This window comes from Chaetodon auriga, chromosome 4 (assembly GCF_051107435.1).
Source record: "Chaetodon auriga isolate fChaAug3 chromosome 4, fChaAug3.hap1, whole genome shotgun sequence".
NCBI classification, from domain to species: domain Eukaryota; kingdom Metazoa; phylum Chordata; class Actinopteri; order Chaetodontiformes; family Chaetodontidae; genus Chaetodon; species Chaetodon auriga.
The window spans coordinates 29,424,878-29,441,679 of NC_135077.1; the positions used below are offsets into that span (position 1 = coordinate 29,424,878).

Sequence of the window (16,802 nt, forward strand, 5' to 3'; positions counted from 1 at the left end):
CAGCAAATAGACTCCAGAGAAAGATGAACAGGGAACTTTGCACTATCCACTTTATTTGTTTACCCAGATGGCTGAAGTCTCAAATTAACCTTAGCTGAATTTTATAATGTTTGACTTCGGATTTATTATTGTTAGCCATGTTTGAAAGGGGTCATTTTATGGCCAGTATGGAGAAGAGCCAACTGTTAAATGTGTTGTTGCAATGTCATTAAAAATACTGTCGTAGTGGCACTGTTAACACATTTCCACAGTCCCCTTTACTCATCTGCAGCTCACTGAAACTCCAGACTACTTTGTCTATGCAGTGTTTTTCTGCTTTTTTATGGTAATCATACTAATTAATCTGAACTATAGAGAGCTCAATAAGTGAAGGGCTGAATGGAAAACACACACTCCAACAGACAAGCACTCTAATTGGCCAATGTTGCCACCTGCTGGATGTTTTTTGAAACCTCCTGTCACAAGCACAACAGAGCAAACCTTCTGATGTCAGCAGCAGTGCCTCCACAGCCTCTGGAGTCGCTGTTACTTTTCTCAGCTTGACAAAATAAACAAAAACAAGCAGAGTTATGAACGCAATTCCAAACCAAAGTGGGCAGGTGCTGCGCCGAAAGTGAGCAAATCATAAAATCACAAAAACAGCTTGCACACTGCAGGGCTCCAAAGTGCACCATTTTATCGCACCAAGGTGACAATAACTACTTTTCATCAGACTAAAGTAACATGTATCATGTGTCTACAGTATGCAAGCTATATATTTGTTTTTTCATCTGAGCACTATCAAAACAAACTCAGATATGAGTGAATTAACCTGCTTGATGGCCCTGGGGTAAAAATGAACTGTGGGCCTGTTTTAATCACTTTGCTGGTGGCTGGCATACTTTAGACTAAGACTTACTTTCTCTGATCTTCAAGCCACCATTGCACAACAACATTGCATCACTGCTATTGTTTACGGCTGGGATCAGTTGATGGTGCTGCAACTTACCAGAAATCCCAGAGGAGAGTAGAAGAAAGTTTTGTTGGCTACAGGGGAAGGGAAGGAGGTCAAGGCACGGAGGGAGAGAAGGCGATACAAGCCATTTCTCCCTCTCTCATCATAGCAGTGATTCCTGGAAAATAAAATGGATGAGCTAGCAGTGCTAGCCAGGAGTCAGAGGGAGTTCCAGGAATGTAGCCTTATGTTTTACCGAACATAAGATATCTTATCTTATCTTATCTTATCTTATCTTATCTTATCGTATCTTATCTTATCTTATGTGTGGCACTGGCAGCAGCTGGAGGCGGCCTGGACAGAGCGAGTGAACTTAATCTGTTTTTCAATAGATTTGATATGATGGCCGCTGTCCCTGCCCTCTTCCCCCTTGACTCGTCTACTGTCTGCCTCCAACCACCACCTACTCAACTGCCCCCCTCCCTCTCCTTCTCAAATCTGCCCACTTAGTCGAGGTCGTACTCTCTGCCCCCCTGGCTCCCAATCTAACTGCCCCTCTCCAACTGGATGCCCTCTCCACTCCTCTCCCCTCTACTGTGAGCTTCACATTCAACCATGCCAGCAGACAGCTGAAGCAACTTCACTCGTGTCAGCCCTCTGGTGCTTAAAGCCTGTGCCCTCCTCTCTCCTCTCTCCTCTCCTCCAGATGCATTTTACAAATTGAAACATCCTTCAAGACATTTATCCCTCGCAAGAATTACTGAGGTTGCACTTTTAACATTGAGGATAATATATGCTCATTCTGTAGAAATGACATTGAAACTACAGACCATATGTTTTTCTTATGTAATATGACCAATAAATTCTGGGTTTATATTCATAGATGGATAAAATCAAAAATCTCATCTTTCCAATCTATCTCCAAAGAAAATGTTAAATTTGGTATTATATTGAAGAACAAAAATGATGAACTCTATATCAATGTGATTCTTTGTTTTGCTAAATTCTTCATACTCAAAAATAGAGCTCTAAAATCACCCCCTGTTTTTGAATGAATATACTGTAAGTTGAACTTAAAATTTTTACAGTTAATGAAGAATAAAATGGCATAAAATCCGTCTAAAAGACTCAGCAAATTGACAGAAAATTTCATTTCATCATATGTATATTGATTTATTTTTGATATGAAATTGTACATCCCTTTGTTTATTAAATGATTTATTTTTAATATGAAACTATACCCCCTTGTATAATAGATGATATATGTTATATTTGTTTACTACAATAGTTCCCAGAGAGAGAGAGAGAGAGAGAGAGAGAGAGAGAGAGAGAGAGAATAAATGAAAAAACACAGACAGGAAGACGGAGGAGAGAGGAGACGAGGAGGTACAAAACAGAGAAATGAGAGGAGCCGAAAAGGCACAGAGGGAAGGAAAGTAAAACCGCCATGGAAAGTTGTTGCACACTCTGCCCAGTGGGTGGCAGACATCTGTTTTTCGTCGTATTACAAAGTTTTTCCACATCCGACATCCTCTCATTGGTGCCACCTGTAGATGTAACTTTTACCGGCTCGTTGTGTGTTTCAGAGGTTGTCAGTATGATACACACAGTGTTACATAATTTCAATGGATCTATTCTTTCAAAGAAAGGAGCCTTTAGCGGCGTGTGCGTGCTAAACGCGTTGTTATTGTCTGTTTCTGGAGAGAAAGTGTTCGAGAGTCGCCCCGGAATGATCCACGATCTCCGGACAACACTGGCTGACCTGGCTGGGGAGGGAAGAGCATACATGTGCTGGCTGGCTGGGGAGCAGACGGTGCAGACGGTACAGAAGGTGAGAAATAGAAATAATGGAGTTTGACGTCAGTTGAGTGCAACAGTGTGTGGCTCAGTACAGAAGGTTACTACGCATATGGGTTTGCATATGTCATCGTCTGACAAGGGCACATAAAGATACCATAAAAATTTACTATTTTTTAATATCAGCGTGCTTTATTTACACTTGGTAGCCCAGGAAGACTTGAATTTTAAATATATTATCTTAGCACAATATGTATTCATCAATGGCTTGTGTGATGTCAATGGAAAGTGAAAAGTGAGCCGCGTGACGTGTTACTTCCTGGTTCGATTCTTTTCTTTCAGTGAACTAACTATGGTAACCCCCCCCCCCCCAACAGGCTTTCTCTCAGATTCTGGATGTGGTGGCAGAGAGTTTGGCTGGGAGTCTGACCATGCTCCTACAATGCGTTTCACACTTCCTGCAGGGTGTTGGAATCCTCCAAGGTAACCTCCTGTCCATCACCAGCATGTTTTAGTGTTTTCATTGTTATCGGTAATAATAACACTGTCCTCAACAAATTAATAACTGATATCCTGTGAGTGTGGGTCAGAAACCTGAGCGGTCAGAAGATCAGACAGGGTAGAAACAAACCGACTTATTTAGAAGAGTAAAATTACCCCAACTGTATTTAAAGACCTACTTCTTGCTCGAACTTCGATCGACTGTACTGTGTCTGTAGTCATGTTCTCTGTTTTTCTGCACAATGCAGGATTATTTGTGACGTTTCAGGTGTGCTCATGTCACGTTTGACCATGAGAGAAAATGGTTTAGATCATCTGGGTAAACTTGTCTTGTTTCTAACCTGTCTGTCTACTAGTTGTTGTACGTTTCTTGACTCCTTGGACTTTGTTGTAGTGATGATGCTGTTCTCAGGTTTCAGCATTAATTTGGTGAGTACCATGAAGCCCCATTCACACATGCAGTCTATCTTTGAAACGTAAAAGGTACTCAAAGGATATCTGTACTCTGATTTTATGGCAGCAGATACCTCTGCATTGCTTGCCAGATGGCAGCAGGGTGAACAGGCTATGGTAGGGATGGGTATTGTCCTTTATTATCCTTTGGGCTCTGTGCAGGTACCTCACATCACCAATATCACTAATGCTCGGTCGATTGTACCAGTGATGATCTGTGTGGTTTTGATCACCCGCTACAGAGCCTTCTTGTCCTGTGCTGTCCGCATCCAATGCCAATTTGTAAACTTTGAAGTCAGGATGTGTTCTATTGCTCCTCTGTAAAGTTGACAACTAGGCATGGGAATTTTGCCTTCTTAAGTTTCCTAAGAAATACAGTTGCTTCTGAGCTTTCTTTACCAGGGTGGAGATGTGTGGGATCCATGACAAGTTTTTGATTCCCAGGAACCTAAACCTTGAAATGTAATTTCTTTGTGATCCTCAGTGAATTAAAATGAAATATAATTAGAGTATAGTATAACTAAACTAATCTCTTTGCTCTTTTGGTGCTGTCATTGTGTTCTTCCTTTCCACAGTTGGCTTTCCCATCAACAAAGTGACCCCAGAGGGTCTGATCTTTGTTTCGCAGTGGGTTCTCGTGACTCTCATTGGCTACTGGCTGCTCTATCTTGCCTTCCGATTGGTCGCCTCCACTCTGAGGCAGGCTCTGTGGCTGCTGAAAGTGAGCATAGCTTTGGTCTGTTTTGGACTGATCCTGAGAGACCATAGCGTCAATTCAGAAACCATAGCCATCAGATTGACTGTCCTGGTGTCCTTCTGCATCCTGCTGGGCGTTGGGACTTCAGGGGGCTCTAATGCAGCTGATAAAACCGCTCGCCTCGAGGAGCAGGTGAAGATCCTGGAGAGACGGCTGAGAGAGATGGAAAGGTGGAGGGGGACGGAGGAGTGATTGAGAGAAGTCAAATGTTTGTCTTTTATCTTCTGTACCTCTCCTACCAGATGCAACATGTACAGATGATGGCGCACTACCATCCATTATACACTTTGATGTTTTCTGTAATGCGTTCAGAAAGTAATTCATTCCTTGTGATTTGTTACTAACACAATATAATTACTTAGTCAATTCCTTGAAGCAGTGTTTTGTTAGTCTACACTAGTCTGTTCTGTTTTTTTTTTACAGCTTGTCCCTTTACAATGGCAATTTGGTTCGAATTATGTGCTACATTATGAAGGAGCAGAGTATAAAAAGCTTTCAGGTTCAATGCTCTAAGTACATAAAATAATTTTTTTGGAAATAATAATAATAATAATAAGATAAACATTTTTAAAGAAGCTTTATTTATGTAACACCTATCAAAACACAGTTACAAAATGCTTTACAATTAAAACATTATATTCACAGCAACAAAACATCATATTAAAAGTGATAAAAAAAAAAAACTTAACGTTATAACATAAAGCAGTAAAACAAACTAAAATGTCATAAACAAATGAAATCACAGATAAGCAATTTTTAAAAAGTGTTTTTGTTTTTTTGTTTTTTTTTATTTTCTGTTTCATTTAAACGATGAGGCACAGTTTGCAGGCAGGTCTTCTGCAGCAGGTCATTCCAAAGTCTAGGAGCCCAGGCTGCAAAGACTCAATCACTTCTGTGTATCAGTGTGTACCTTGGAACGATAAGGATGTGATTATGTTTCCTAGCCTGCATCAGAATCCTGGCAGCAGTTTTGATGGAGCTGGAGGCAGGAGGTGGATTTTTAATAGATGTCAGAGAGCAAGGAATTGCAGTTGTCTGATGGACTGGTTATGAGGGCGTGAATAACAGCCTCCAGATTTTTTGTAGAAAGAAATTGTCTAATCCTTGAAAAGTTTCTTAGATGCTGAAATTAGGATTGAAACATTTATTTAACATGTTTGTGTAGACTAAGGTTTTGATCAAAAATGAAACCAAGATTTCTGTAATGCTGAGATATTAATTGAGACAGAGAACCAAAACTGATAATTAGGTAAATGTACTCGCTTTATCTACAGTCATTATCTCTGTCTTATCAGCATTTAGCTGCAGGAAATTCTGTGACATCCGCTTGTGGATGTCATGTAGACAGTTTAGCAGCTTGTCTTTTAGGTAGGACATAAACCACCACAGAGCAGTGCCACCGATACCCATCAAGATTTCAAGATGGTCCAAACAGGATATTGTGGTCAGTGGTATCTAATGCTGTACTTAGATCCAGGAGAACAAGAATGGATTTATGGCCAGCATCAGCTGATAGATGTAAGCCATTTAAGACCATAGGAAGCGCAGTTTCAGTACTGTCTTTCTTAACTAAAAAGAGATTGGAATTTCTCAGAGATATGGTCTTCATGAATCAGCGCTAACAGTTGATTTGCTACAACCTCTTCAAAAAACTTAGGTAAAAATGGAAGCTCAGAAATAGGCCTAAAACCTTAATATTGCATCAAATTCTAAATATCTAAGAATAATTTTAAAAAACAATTATTTATTGCCATGCACATTGAACTTGTAGCACTATCAACTAAATGGTCAATTTGGGAGGGACAAAAGTTAGCATAGGAGTCCTCTGTTGTATTGAGACATGGCATTGAATTAAATGCTGATGGGATCACATCCTTAAATGTAGCTACAGCACTGTCAGATAGGAATCTGGTGTAGAAATTTTTGCCTACTGGCGGGTAGTTTGGTATTATGAATTCAAAAGTTATTATGATGGTCCAATACAAGGATTCTGTGAGGAGACTATTAAGTCTTCAATTTCAATGCCACATGTGAGAACAAGGTCAAGGGTGTGCTTTAAACAGTGAGGAGGTTCATGTACATTCTGACAGAAGCCAACTGAGCCTAATACTGAGATAAAATGCAGTGCTAAGGCTGTCATTATCAATGTCGACATGTACATTAAAATCACCTACAATAGTTACTTTTTCTGTTATAAGGATATAACAGATAGAAACTCAGATATAAATCCGGAATAAGGACCAGGAGGGTAGTACACTACAACAAATAAAACTGGATGCACTGTTTTCCAGGTTTGATGTGAAAGACAATGAACAAGACTTTCTAATGAGTTATAACTGAGTTTAGGTTTAGGGCTGATTAATAGGCTTGAGTCAAAAATGGCTGCAACTTCACTTTGCCCGTGGCCTCCAGGAATGTGAGTGTTAATGTGGCTTGGGGGAGTAGCTTCATTTATGCCATCATACTCTTAATGACACAGTCAGGTTTCAGACAAAATAAATCAGTAGTCTGATATTAACTCATTTACCAAAACAGCTTTAGAAGACAGAAATGATGTTAAGGAGTCCATATTTAATTGGACTGTCTTGTACTATTGCAGTGGTTGTGTTCATTTTTATTAGGTTTTTATGTGTAACTCCTCTTGTGTTTACTTTTGATTGAATTAGTTTACGTGGTCAGGGGGCAGACACAGTATGGAGTTATGGGTGAGTAACTGCTCTAATGGAAGCGCAGACACCTGAAGCCTGCAGTTCTGCCTCCTGGTCTCAACTCTTGAGTTGTCACGGGTTTGTTTCAATAATAAATTTGGTCAGATTTCTGGAGATGGGAGCTGCTCTGTCCATAATGGCATGGATGCCATCACTCCTGATCAGACCAGGTCTTCCCCAAAAAGTCTGCCAATTATCAGTGAAGCCACATTGTTTGCTGGACACCACCTTGACAGCCAGCAATTGAATGATGACCTGCGCTAAACATGTCATCACTGGTCAGATTAGGTTGGGAACCAGAGAAATCAGGACTCCGACATTGTCTTTTAATATATACACTTGGATTTCACATTTATTTTAGTGACCTCAATGAAAACACAAAAGTAAATCTCATTTCAGCACTTAGTTTATTTAAGTATTACTTGAAAGATATGTACATATCACTGACATGTTTCAATTGTGATTTTTAAAAAGCCTATTGGCAAGAGAGTCAACTGGTAGGAGAGGGTGATTACGGAAATAGATGGGAGAGATACAATCTAAGTTGCATGTTGGTGTAATAATGTAAATTAAGTTTAAATAGTAGTGTAGAGAGAAGGGAAGAGAAGGAGGGAGGAGTCAGGGGTGGACAGAAATGCAATCACAGTAACACTGACAGCTCTAAAAATAGACTTTTTACTATTATGTAGTATACATAACATAATATATACATATATATTTATGCATGTGATATATGTACATATTAGTAACAGACAGTACATGTACATAATACAACACTATGAATCTCATAATAAAGGAAGTATGACTAATAGTAATAGCAGATTCCATAGATGTCAGGCAGGGCCATGACAGGAGATGTAGCCATAATCCACAATCCAGGTTCAACCACTATCCATGGGAATGTGCAAGATGACAAAGCACAAGGACACCAGAGGAGCTAAGTTGGTAACATGCCTTGGTCGGACATGAATGCATACGGATGGAGAGAAGAACAGAGGAGCTTGACGGGTCCTTGGAAGTCCCCTGACAGACATATTCTGTAGCAGCATAACTAGTTACTGGTCCAAGACAAGCCTGCGCCAGCCCTAACAGCAAGCATTCAAAAGGAAAGTTTAGAGCTTACTCCTCAATACAATTCCAGACAAAGACTGGAAGATGGTTCCAAGAAGAGGAGCTTGATAACCAAAGGCTCTGACTCCCATTCTGCTTTTGTAGACTTTAGGAACCATAAGCCTGCATTTTGGGAATGCAGTGTTCTAGTGGGGTAATGGGGTCATCCAGGTCTTTATGTCCTGAAGACATGCTTGGAGTTAAATGATTGATCCCTGACAATCATGTTGTATCTAGCTTGTGTTTCTCTACAAATACTGTAAAACAGCAAGTTGTGGTTTCAGGAAGTCACTGCTCCCAGCCAAGAAATAATGTGGTACCTTACCCATGCGACTCATTTTTACTCTTTGCTTTTTTACAAATTAAAATACAAGGTGTTAATTAGTGAACTTCACAGGTGACAAGCTAGGTTAACCCTCAGCTGGTTTTAGCTTCATATTTACTGTACAAACATAAGAGTGGTGTCAATGTTCTCATCTAATTCTTGGCAAGAAAGTGTATTTCCCAAAATGTCAAACTTGAGTTCTTTTTCTTGCTCTACTATATGGCAAATTAGTTGTCGGGGATCAAACTGGTGACCTTCTTGCTGTGAGGCACGCACACTACCTGCTGCACCACCGTGCCACCTGTACAGACTGTAAAAATACCAAATGCCATGAAAATCCTACTGGCCATAAAAAGTACTAGTGCCTAAATTCTTCTGAGAAAAACTACTACTGTCATATGTTGTATTGCTCTAGAGAAATACTAACTCTATGTATATGCACAATATATACCGTTTATAAAAATACTGCTGCCAATAAATAAAAAAATAGTGTTATTGCACAGTTTAGAAAACAACTTAGAAATTGAACAATGTAATGGCATTGCACCAGATGAAATGGATAAAGTGAGCATGTATTGATAACAGCAGTGCAAAGCAAAAGTGGGTTTATGATGTGGAATTGGGAAAGAAAGACCTCCTCCTGTGTATCAACACAATGCTACATACATGATGGTGCCATTAAACAGTCCGAAGTCTGAGTCTGAAAAAGAGTGATTCAGTGTAGTGCACTCTCCTGTCTGCCTCTTCATCCATCACAGTTAAATATAGCCAAAAAATCCTGAAAAATAATTTTAAAAAATGTGTTTGTTCAGCAGTTTGATGTTATAAGCATATGTTTTAACTGTGTTGCTTTGGGAGTGAATTTGGGTTTGATATAGTGATTGATGATATAGTGACCCACGTGATTGACTGCCTGCACGTCACACACACACACCCCACACCCCCAGTCTGCCCACAGAACTACCGGACAGCACCGTCCACACCATTACAACTATCATCTCACACAGAACACACAAACCGAGGAATGTTTTCAGACCACGCACACAGACTACCATCCAACCGTTTCACTACGATGAGCGCACGTGCAGCACGAACATTAACGTGGCAGTGCTGAACATGCGCTCTCTTTTAAACAAGACCTTTTTAATGAATGATATTATTTTAGATCATAAGTTAGACTGTCTTCTTTTAACCGAGACATGGCTTGGTACTGACGCACCTGTTGCTCTCACTGAGGCTTTCCCACCAAATTTTAACTTTTTATTTTCTACTAGAGGGGGTAGAAAAGGAGGTGGAACTGCGTCAATAGTAAATAACACACTGACTTCTACTGCAGTGTCTTTTAACACTTTTACATCGTTTGAGCACCAAGCCTTTGTTTTTAGCAGCCCTCTAATTCTCTGCATTACTGTATATAGACCACCCCATCACTCTAGCATCACTCTTTCAGTGAATTTTCAAATCTTTTTTGTCAATCATTCACACTTCTTACAACAGGATTTTAATAACTGGTAATTTTAATCTACATGTTGATGACACCTCAGATCCAATATCCAGAGAATTTTTAAATCTTTTAAACTGTCTAGATTTGAAGCAGCACGTCACGCAGCCAACTCACAACAGAGGACACACCCTGGACCTGGTCATAACCCATGGCCTGTCCATTGGTGTGCCCTCTGTTGTTGACCTGGCTGTGTCTGACCACTACTGTGTGTTTTTTAATATCACCAGTTTTAACCAGCGGGAGGCCCCGGTGAGAACAGTGAGGAGGCGCTACCTAACTTCTGAACTGGCTGCAAATTCTATCAAGATTTGACAGAGCACTCCTGCTGAAATTTTACCTGCACCATGTGATTTTATCGTTGATAGTTTTAACAGCAAACTGAAGTCAACTCTCGACTCAGTAGCTCCACTTTTAACTAAAACAATCACAAGAAAACCTACACCCCCGTGGAGAAACAACAATGAAATACATAAACTGAAAAGACAATGCAGAAGTACCGAGAGGAGATGGAGGAAAACTAAACTATCAGTCCACCTCGAGACTCTACAGCAACAACTCAAAAGCTACAATAACGCAGTTAAACAGGCAAGAATTTCTCATTTCTCACAACTTATCATAGACCACAAAAACAACCCCTGGTTCCTCTTCTCCACCTTTGATATTTTAACAAGCACAAATTTTAATAAAGATCTTAACATGCCATCAGACGCTCTCTGTGAGAACTTTGCAGACCACTTCAGAACTAAAATCAAGGACATAAGATGCAGCCTTTTATCCCAACAAGTTTTATCTGTTAACACACCTGACTTGCTGTCTTTGACTGAGGAAACACTGGCGAGTTTTGCCCTGGTTGATGCGAGGACACTTGGTCAAGTTTTCTCACAAGTAAACCCAACACTGTACATTGCCGTGTCTCCTGATGATACAGGGCCATTTGATGCCCTTTTTAACTGCATTTTAGATATCAAGTCATGGATGGCAGGGAATTTCCTACAGCTCAACCAGGACAAAACAGAGGTTTTAGTTATAGGTCCTGAAGGCCAGACTGAGAAACTTTTACCAAAACTACAAGATTTTAAACCAACCAATCTGTATAAAACCTGGGCGTGATTTTTGACTCTGAGCTGACTTTTATCCCACATATCAAAAATATAACAAAAATAGGCTTTTATCATCTTAAGAACATAGCCAGAGTCCGCCCGTTTCTCTTCTCAGGCCAGCACAGAGGTGCTAATGCATGCTTTTATTTCCTGTCGTTTAGATTACTGTAATGCCCTGCTCTCTGGTCTTCCTAAAAAGAGTATTTCATACCTCCAATTGCTGCAAAACTCAGCCCCACGCGTGCTGACAAAGACCTGAGGGCGGGCCCACATTACACCAGTTTTACAGTCACTGCATTGGCTCCCTGTCTGCTTCAGGATCGATTTTAAGGTTCTTTTACTAGTTTTTAAATATCTTAACGGCCTTGCGCCCTCTTACTTATCTGACCTGCTTTTACCATATCAACCCTCACGGATCCTGAGGTCCTCTGACACCGGCCTTTTATCCATACCAAAAGCCAGAACAAAAACCCATGGTGTGGCGGCATTTAGCCACTTTGCCCCACGCCTGTGGAACAGCCTGCCGGAGGGCCTCAGGACTGCAGAGACTGTTGACATTTTAAAAAAAAGGTTAAAGACACAACTTTTTAATCAGGCTTTTAACTGACCTTCAAATTCTTCTTACGTTTTTATCATTTATCTTATGTTGATGCCTTTTATTCTGATGTCTTATATTTTGTATTATTTTACCCTATTTTATCTACTTTATTTACTATCTTATGAACTTCTCTTCTTTTAACTGTTTAATTAATTTATTTATTTATTTATTTATTTTAATTCCAGTGTTTCCTCTGGGGGGTCCTCCACACTGAGAGTTGTGTCTGGTCTGCTCTGGGGGTGCTGTCCTCGGGCCCCATCGGCCCGCCTAGTGGGGGGACTCGCCGGTACGTCAGGGTCGGTGGGGCCTGGGTGCGGGTGCTGGTGCCCCCTGTGCTCATAGCCCGTGATGACTCCTCTCAGTGTGGATGGCCCCAAAGGTGGCATTCTCCTCAATCCTCAGTGCCTTGCATGTCTCATTACTCCTGCTACTGTCTGTGGTGAGAATGTGTGTGTGTGTGTGTGTGTGTGTGTGTGTGTGTGTGTGTGTGTGTGTGTGTATGCATGTGGTTGAGGGTGTGTGTTAGTACATATGGGGGGTGGGAGGGTTGGGTTTTTTGTGTTGTTCTGTTTTTATTTATATTGTTTAAAACTCTTGTAAAGCACTTTGTGTTGCACTATGTATGAAAAGTGCTATATAAATAAAGTTTGATTTGATTTGATATAGTTAGAGTGAATTATGTAGGGTGACTAAAGGCCGACAACGACATGACAGTGATCCAGCAGCACTGTTCTCCTGACCTGGAATCTTTCATCATCAACTGTAAGCCTTTTTATTCACCTTGTAAGCCTTTTTATTCACCTTGTGAGTTTGTTTCAACAAGATGGACGAGCTAGCGGCGTTGACCCGGCATCATCAGGAATTCCGGCGGTGCAGTATGCTATTGTTTACTGAGACTTGGCTGGGAACGCAGCACACAGACGCGACTGTAGCGCTGGATGGATTCTCACTCATACGGGCAGACCGGACAGAGAGGAGCGGTAAGAGGAAAGGAGGAGGGCTGGCAGTGTTTGTGAATGATAGATGGTGTAACTCCAGGCACATCACTATTAAAGAGCAGCACTGCTGCCCGGACATTGAACTGTTGGCTGTTAGTTTGAGGCCATACTATCTGCCGAGGGAGTTCTCGCATGTCATCGTGGTGGCTGTGTATATCCCTCCCTCTGCTAACGCCGATGCAGCTTGTGACGTCACCAACACCGTGATCAGCAGGCTGCAGACTCAGAAACCGCAGGCCCTCTTACTGATCTCTGGGGATTTTAATCATGCCTCTCTGTCCTCCTCTCTGCCCAAATTCATCCAGTATGTCACATGTGCCACCAGAGACAATAAAACACTGGACTTATTCTATGCCAACACCAAGGAGGCATACGAATCATCACCACTCCCCCCTCTGGGAAGAGCTGATCACAACCTGGTTCATCTCTTGCCTGTATACAAGTCCCTTGTTAACAGGCAACCAGCTGTGTCCCGCACAGTGAAGAGGTGGTCTGATGAGGCAGAAGAGGCTCTGAAGGACTGCTTCGATACAACAGTGTGGGATATATTCAGCGACTCTCATGAGGAGGACATTGACAGTCTGACAGACAGCATCACGGACTACATAAATTTCTGTGTGGAGAACACTGTACCCACCAGGACTATACGGTGTCACTCCAACAATAAACCCTGGATCAATCCTGACATTAAGGCTCTCTTAAAGGAGAAGAAGAGGGCCTTCAAGTCAGGAAACAAAGAGGAGCTGAAAACTGTTCAGAGGGAGCTAAGAAGGAGTATCAGGGAGGGGAAGGACAGATACAGGAAGAGAATGGAGGAACAGCTGCAGGAGAACAACACCAGGGGAGTCTGGAGAGGCCTGAAAACCATCTCAGGTCACCAGAAGCCAAACTCCCAGGCGGCTGGGGATCCAAAGTGGGCAGATGAGCTGAACACCTACTTCTGTAGGTTTGAAGAAACATCCGCCCCTCCCCCAGCTGCACCAGCACTGCAGCAGCCCTCTTTTGATCTGCCAGCACCCTGCCCAAGTACCCCACTGACCCCCCCCCCCACAGTATTCAGCTCACTGCAATCAACGCCACCCCCCACTGCTCCTCCCAGCCCCCCATCCACTTCACAAGACACTCAGCCCCCCTGCTCCAACTTGTCCCTCACACCTCTCCAGGTGAGAAATCAACTCAGGAGGTTAAAGACCAGGAAGGCCGCAGGACCGGATGGCCTCAGTCCCAGGCTCCTCAGATCCTGCTCTGATCAGCTGAGCGGGATCGTTGGACATCTGTTTAACCTGAGCCTGAGACTGGGAAGGGTGCCACGCCTCTGGAAGACGTCCTGCGTGGTACCTGTGCCAAAGACCCCGCATCCCAAGGACCCTAGCTGCTACAGGCCGGTGGCCTTAACATCCCACCTCATGAAGGCCCTGGAGCGGCTGGTCCTTGCCCACCTGCGCCCCCTGGTGAGCTCATCCATGGACCCGCTGCAGTTCGCTTATCAGACTGGCATCGGAGTGGACGATGCCCTCATCTTCCTCCTCCATCGAGCTCTATCTCACCTGGAATCGCCTGGGAGCTCTGTTCGGGTCCTTTTCCTGGACCTTAGCAGTGCTTTCAACACCATCAGGCCAGCCATCCTGAGACACAAGCTGGAGCTTTCAGGGGTGGACCAATACCTCACATGCTGGATAGTGGACTACCTTTCCAACCGCCCACAGTATGTGAGGACACGGGACTGTGTGTCAGGGACTGTTCTCTGCAGTGTGGGGGCCCCCCAGGGAACGGTGCTGGCACCGTTTCTCTTCACCCTCTACACAGCAGACTTTTCACACCTGTCACCCACTTGCCACCTGCAGAAGTTCTCTGATGACTCTGCCATTGTTGGCCTCATCACAGATGGGGACGACAGGTCATACAGAGGACTCATCCAGGACTTTGTGGACTGGTGCCAGCAGAACCACCTCCAGATTAACGCGGGTAAAACCAAGGAGCTGGTTGTGGACTTTCGCCGGCGCCCGCACTCTCCACCAACACCAGTGAACATCCAGGGAAGGGACATTGAGATGGTGACATCTTATAAGTACCTGGGTGTTCATCTGAACAATAAATTGGACTGGACTCATAACACCACTGCACTTTACAAAAAAGGACAGAGCAGACTCTATCTGCTCAGGAGGCTGAGGTCTTTTGGGGTGCGTGGGGCACTCCTGAAGACCTTCTATGACTCTGTTGTGGCCTCTGCCATTTTCTATGGTGTAGTCTGCTGGGGGAGCAGCATCACTACAGCTGACAGGAAGAGGCTGGACAAACTTATCAAGAAGGCCAGCTCTGTCCTGGGATGCCCTCTGGAACTGGTGGAGGAGGTGGGGGGGAGGAGGATGACAGCCAAGCTGTCCTCCATGACAGACAATGACTCCCACCCCCTCCAAAACACACTCACTGCACTGAGGAGCTCCATCAGTGACAGGATGCTACATCCAAAGTGTGTGAAAGAGCGGTATCGCAGGTCATTCCTCCCTGCAGCTGTCAGATTGTACAATAAAAACAACCCCAAGTAATCAGTGCAATAGTCTGGACAATAAGCTGTGCAATAATACATGTACATAACAATCTGTAAATACGATCTGCAATTTCTTACAATTTTTTTTACAATTTCTTTCTTTTTATTTGTATTTAAATCCTCACTCTCTTGTATATACTGTTTTGTTTCTAATCTGCATTGCACTTCTTATATTAATCTTTACTAATCTTTACTGATGCTGCTGTATTCTGAAATTTCCCCTCGCGGGACAAATAAAGGAATATTGATTGATATTGATTGATTTCATTCATTCTGGTCGGCGTTTACATCTCACCGCAGGCCAACGTGCAGGACGCACAGCGTATGCTCGCTGACCAGATACTGTGTGTGGAGCAGACCAACCCGGACTCTTTAGTTATTGTCCTTGGCGACTTTAACAAAGGTAACCTCACGCACGAACTCCCTAAATACAGACAGTTTATCAAATTCCCAACCAGAGAGGAGAATATTCTGGATCACTGTTACACCACAGTCAGGGATACTTATCACACCAGACCCCGTGCTGCACTGGGCCACTCTGACCACGTCATGGTACACCTGATTCCTGCATACAGGCAGAAACTAAAACTCTGCAAACCTGTAGTGAGGACATCAAGGAAGTGGACCAGCGAGGCTGTGGAGGATCTCCAGGCGTGTTTGGACTCTACTGACTGGGATGTGTTCAGGACTGCTACCAACAGTCTGGATGAGTACACGGAGGCTGTGACGTCCTACATCATCTTCTGTGAGGACTGCTGTGTTCCATCATGCACCAGGGTGAGTTACAACGACAAACCCTGGTTCACAGCCCAACTCAGACAGCTAAGGTTGGCAAAGGAAGAGGCCTTCAGGAGTGGGGACAAAGACAGATACAAAGAGTCGAAGTACAAGTTTAGCAAGGCGGTGAAAGAGGCTAAACGACTGTACTCTGAGAAGCTCCAACACCAGTTCTCAGCTAACGACTCTGTCTGTCTGGAAAGGGCTCAGGCAAATCACCAACTACAAGCCCCCCACTCCATCAACGACTAGCCAATGACCTGAACGAGTTCTACTGCCGCTTTCAGAATCAGAATCAGAATCAGAATCAGAAAAAGCTTTATTGCCAAGAATGCTTTTACACATACGAGGAATTTTTTCTGGTGAAATTGGTGCATGACACATCTACTAAAATATGACACATCTACTAAATAAGAGCATAAAAAATAACAATTTAAATATATATACAGAAGTCTGTTATTGTTAGAAACACAGTACTGTTTTTCAGAAAGAAGTCCAAGTTGAGCGTTAATGTAACGCATAGAGTTATATTTATATCACTCAATGTGACAGAATGAGTCCGAGGTGGAATGTGAAGAGTGTCAGGGGGGGTTCCGGGCCTTGTTGGTAAGGCTGACAGCAGACGGGAAAAAACTGTTCTTGTGGCGTGAGGTTTTGGTCCTGATGGACCGCAGCCTCCTGCCAGAGGGGAG

General features: G+C 42.9%; 1 protein-coding gene across 1 annotated transcript; it reads left to right on the forward strand.

Annotated features, from left to right (window-relative positions):
* The first annotated feature begins 2,271 nt into the window (after positions 1-2,271).
* Positions 2,272-4,817, forward strand: tmem109 (transmembrane protein 109). Its single transcript, XM_076729220.1, has 3 exons — positions 2,272-2,765; positions 3,109-3,214; positions 4,261-4,817. The coding sequence occupies exons 1-3, from the start codon at positions 2,382-2,384 to the stop codon at positions 4,632-4,634; spliced, it is 864 nt and encodes a 287-aa protein (XP_076585335.1). The 5' UTR covers positions 2,272-2,381; the 3' UTR covers positions 4,635-4,817.
* Positions 4,818-16,802: the final 11,985 nt, after the last annotated feature.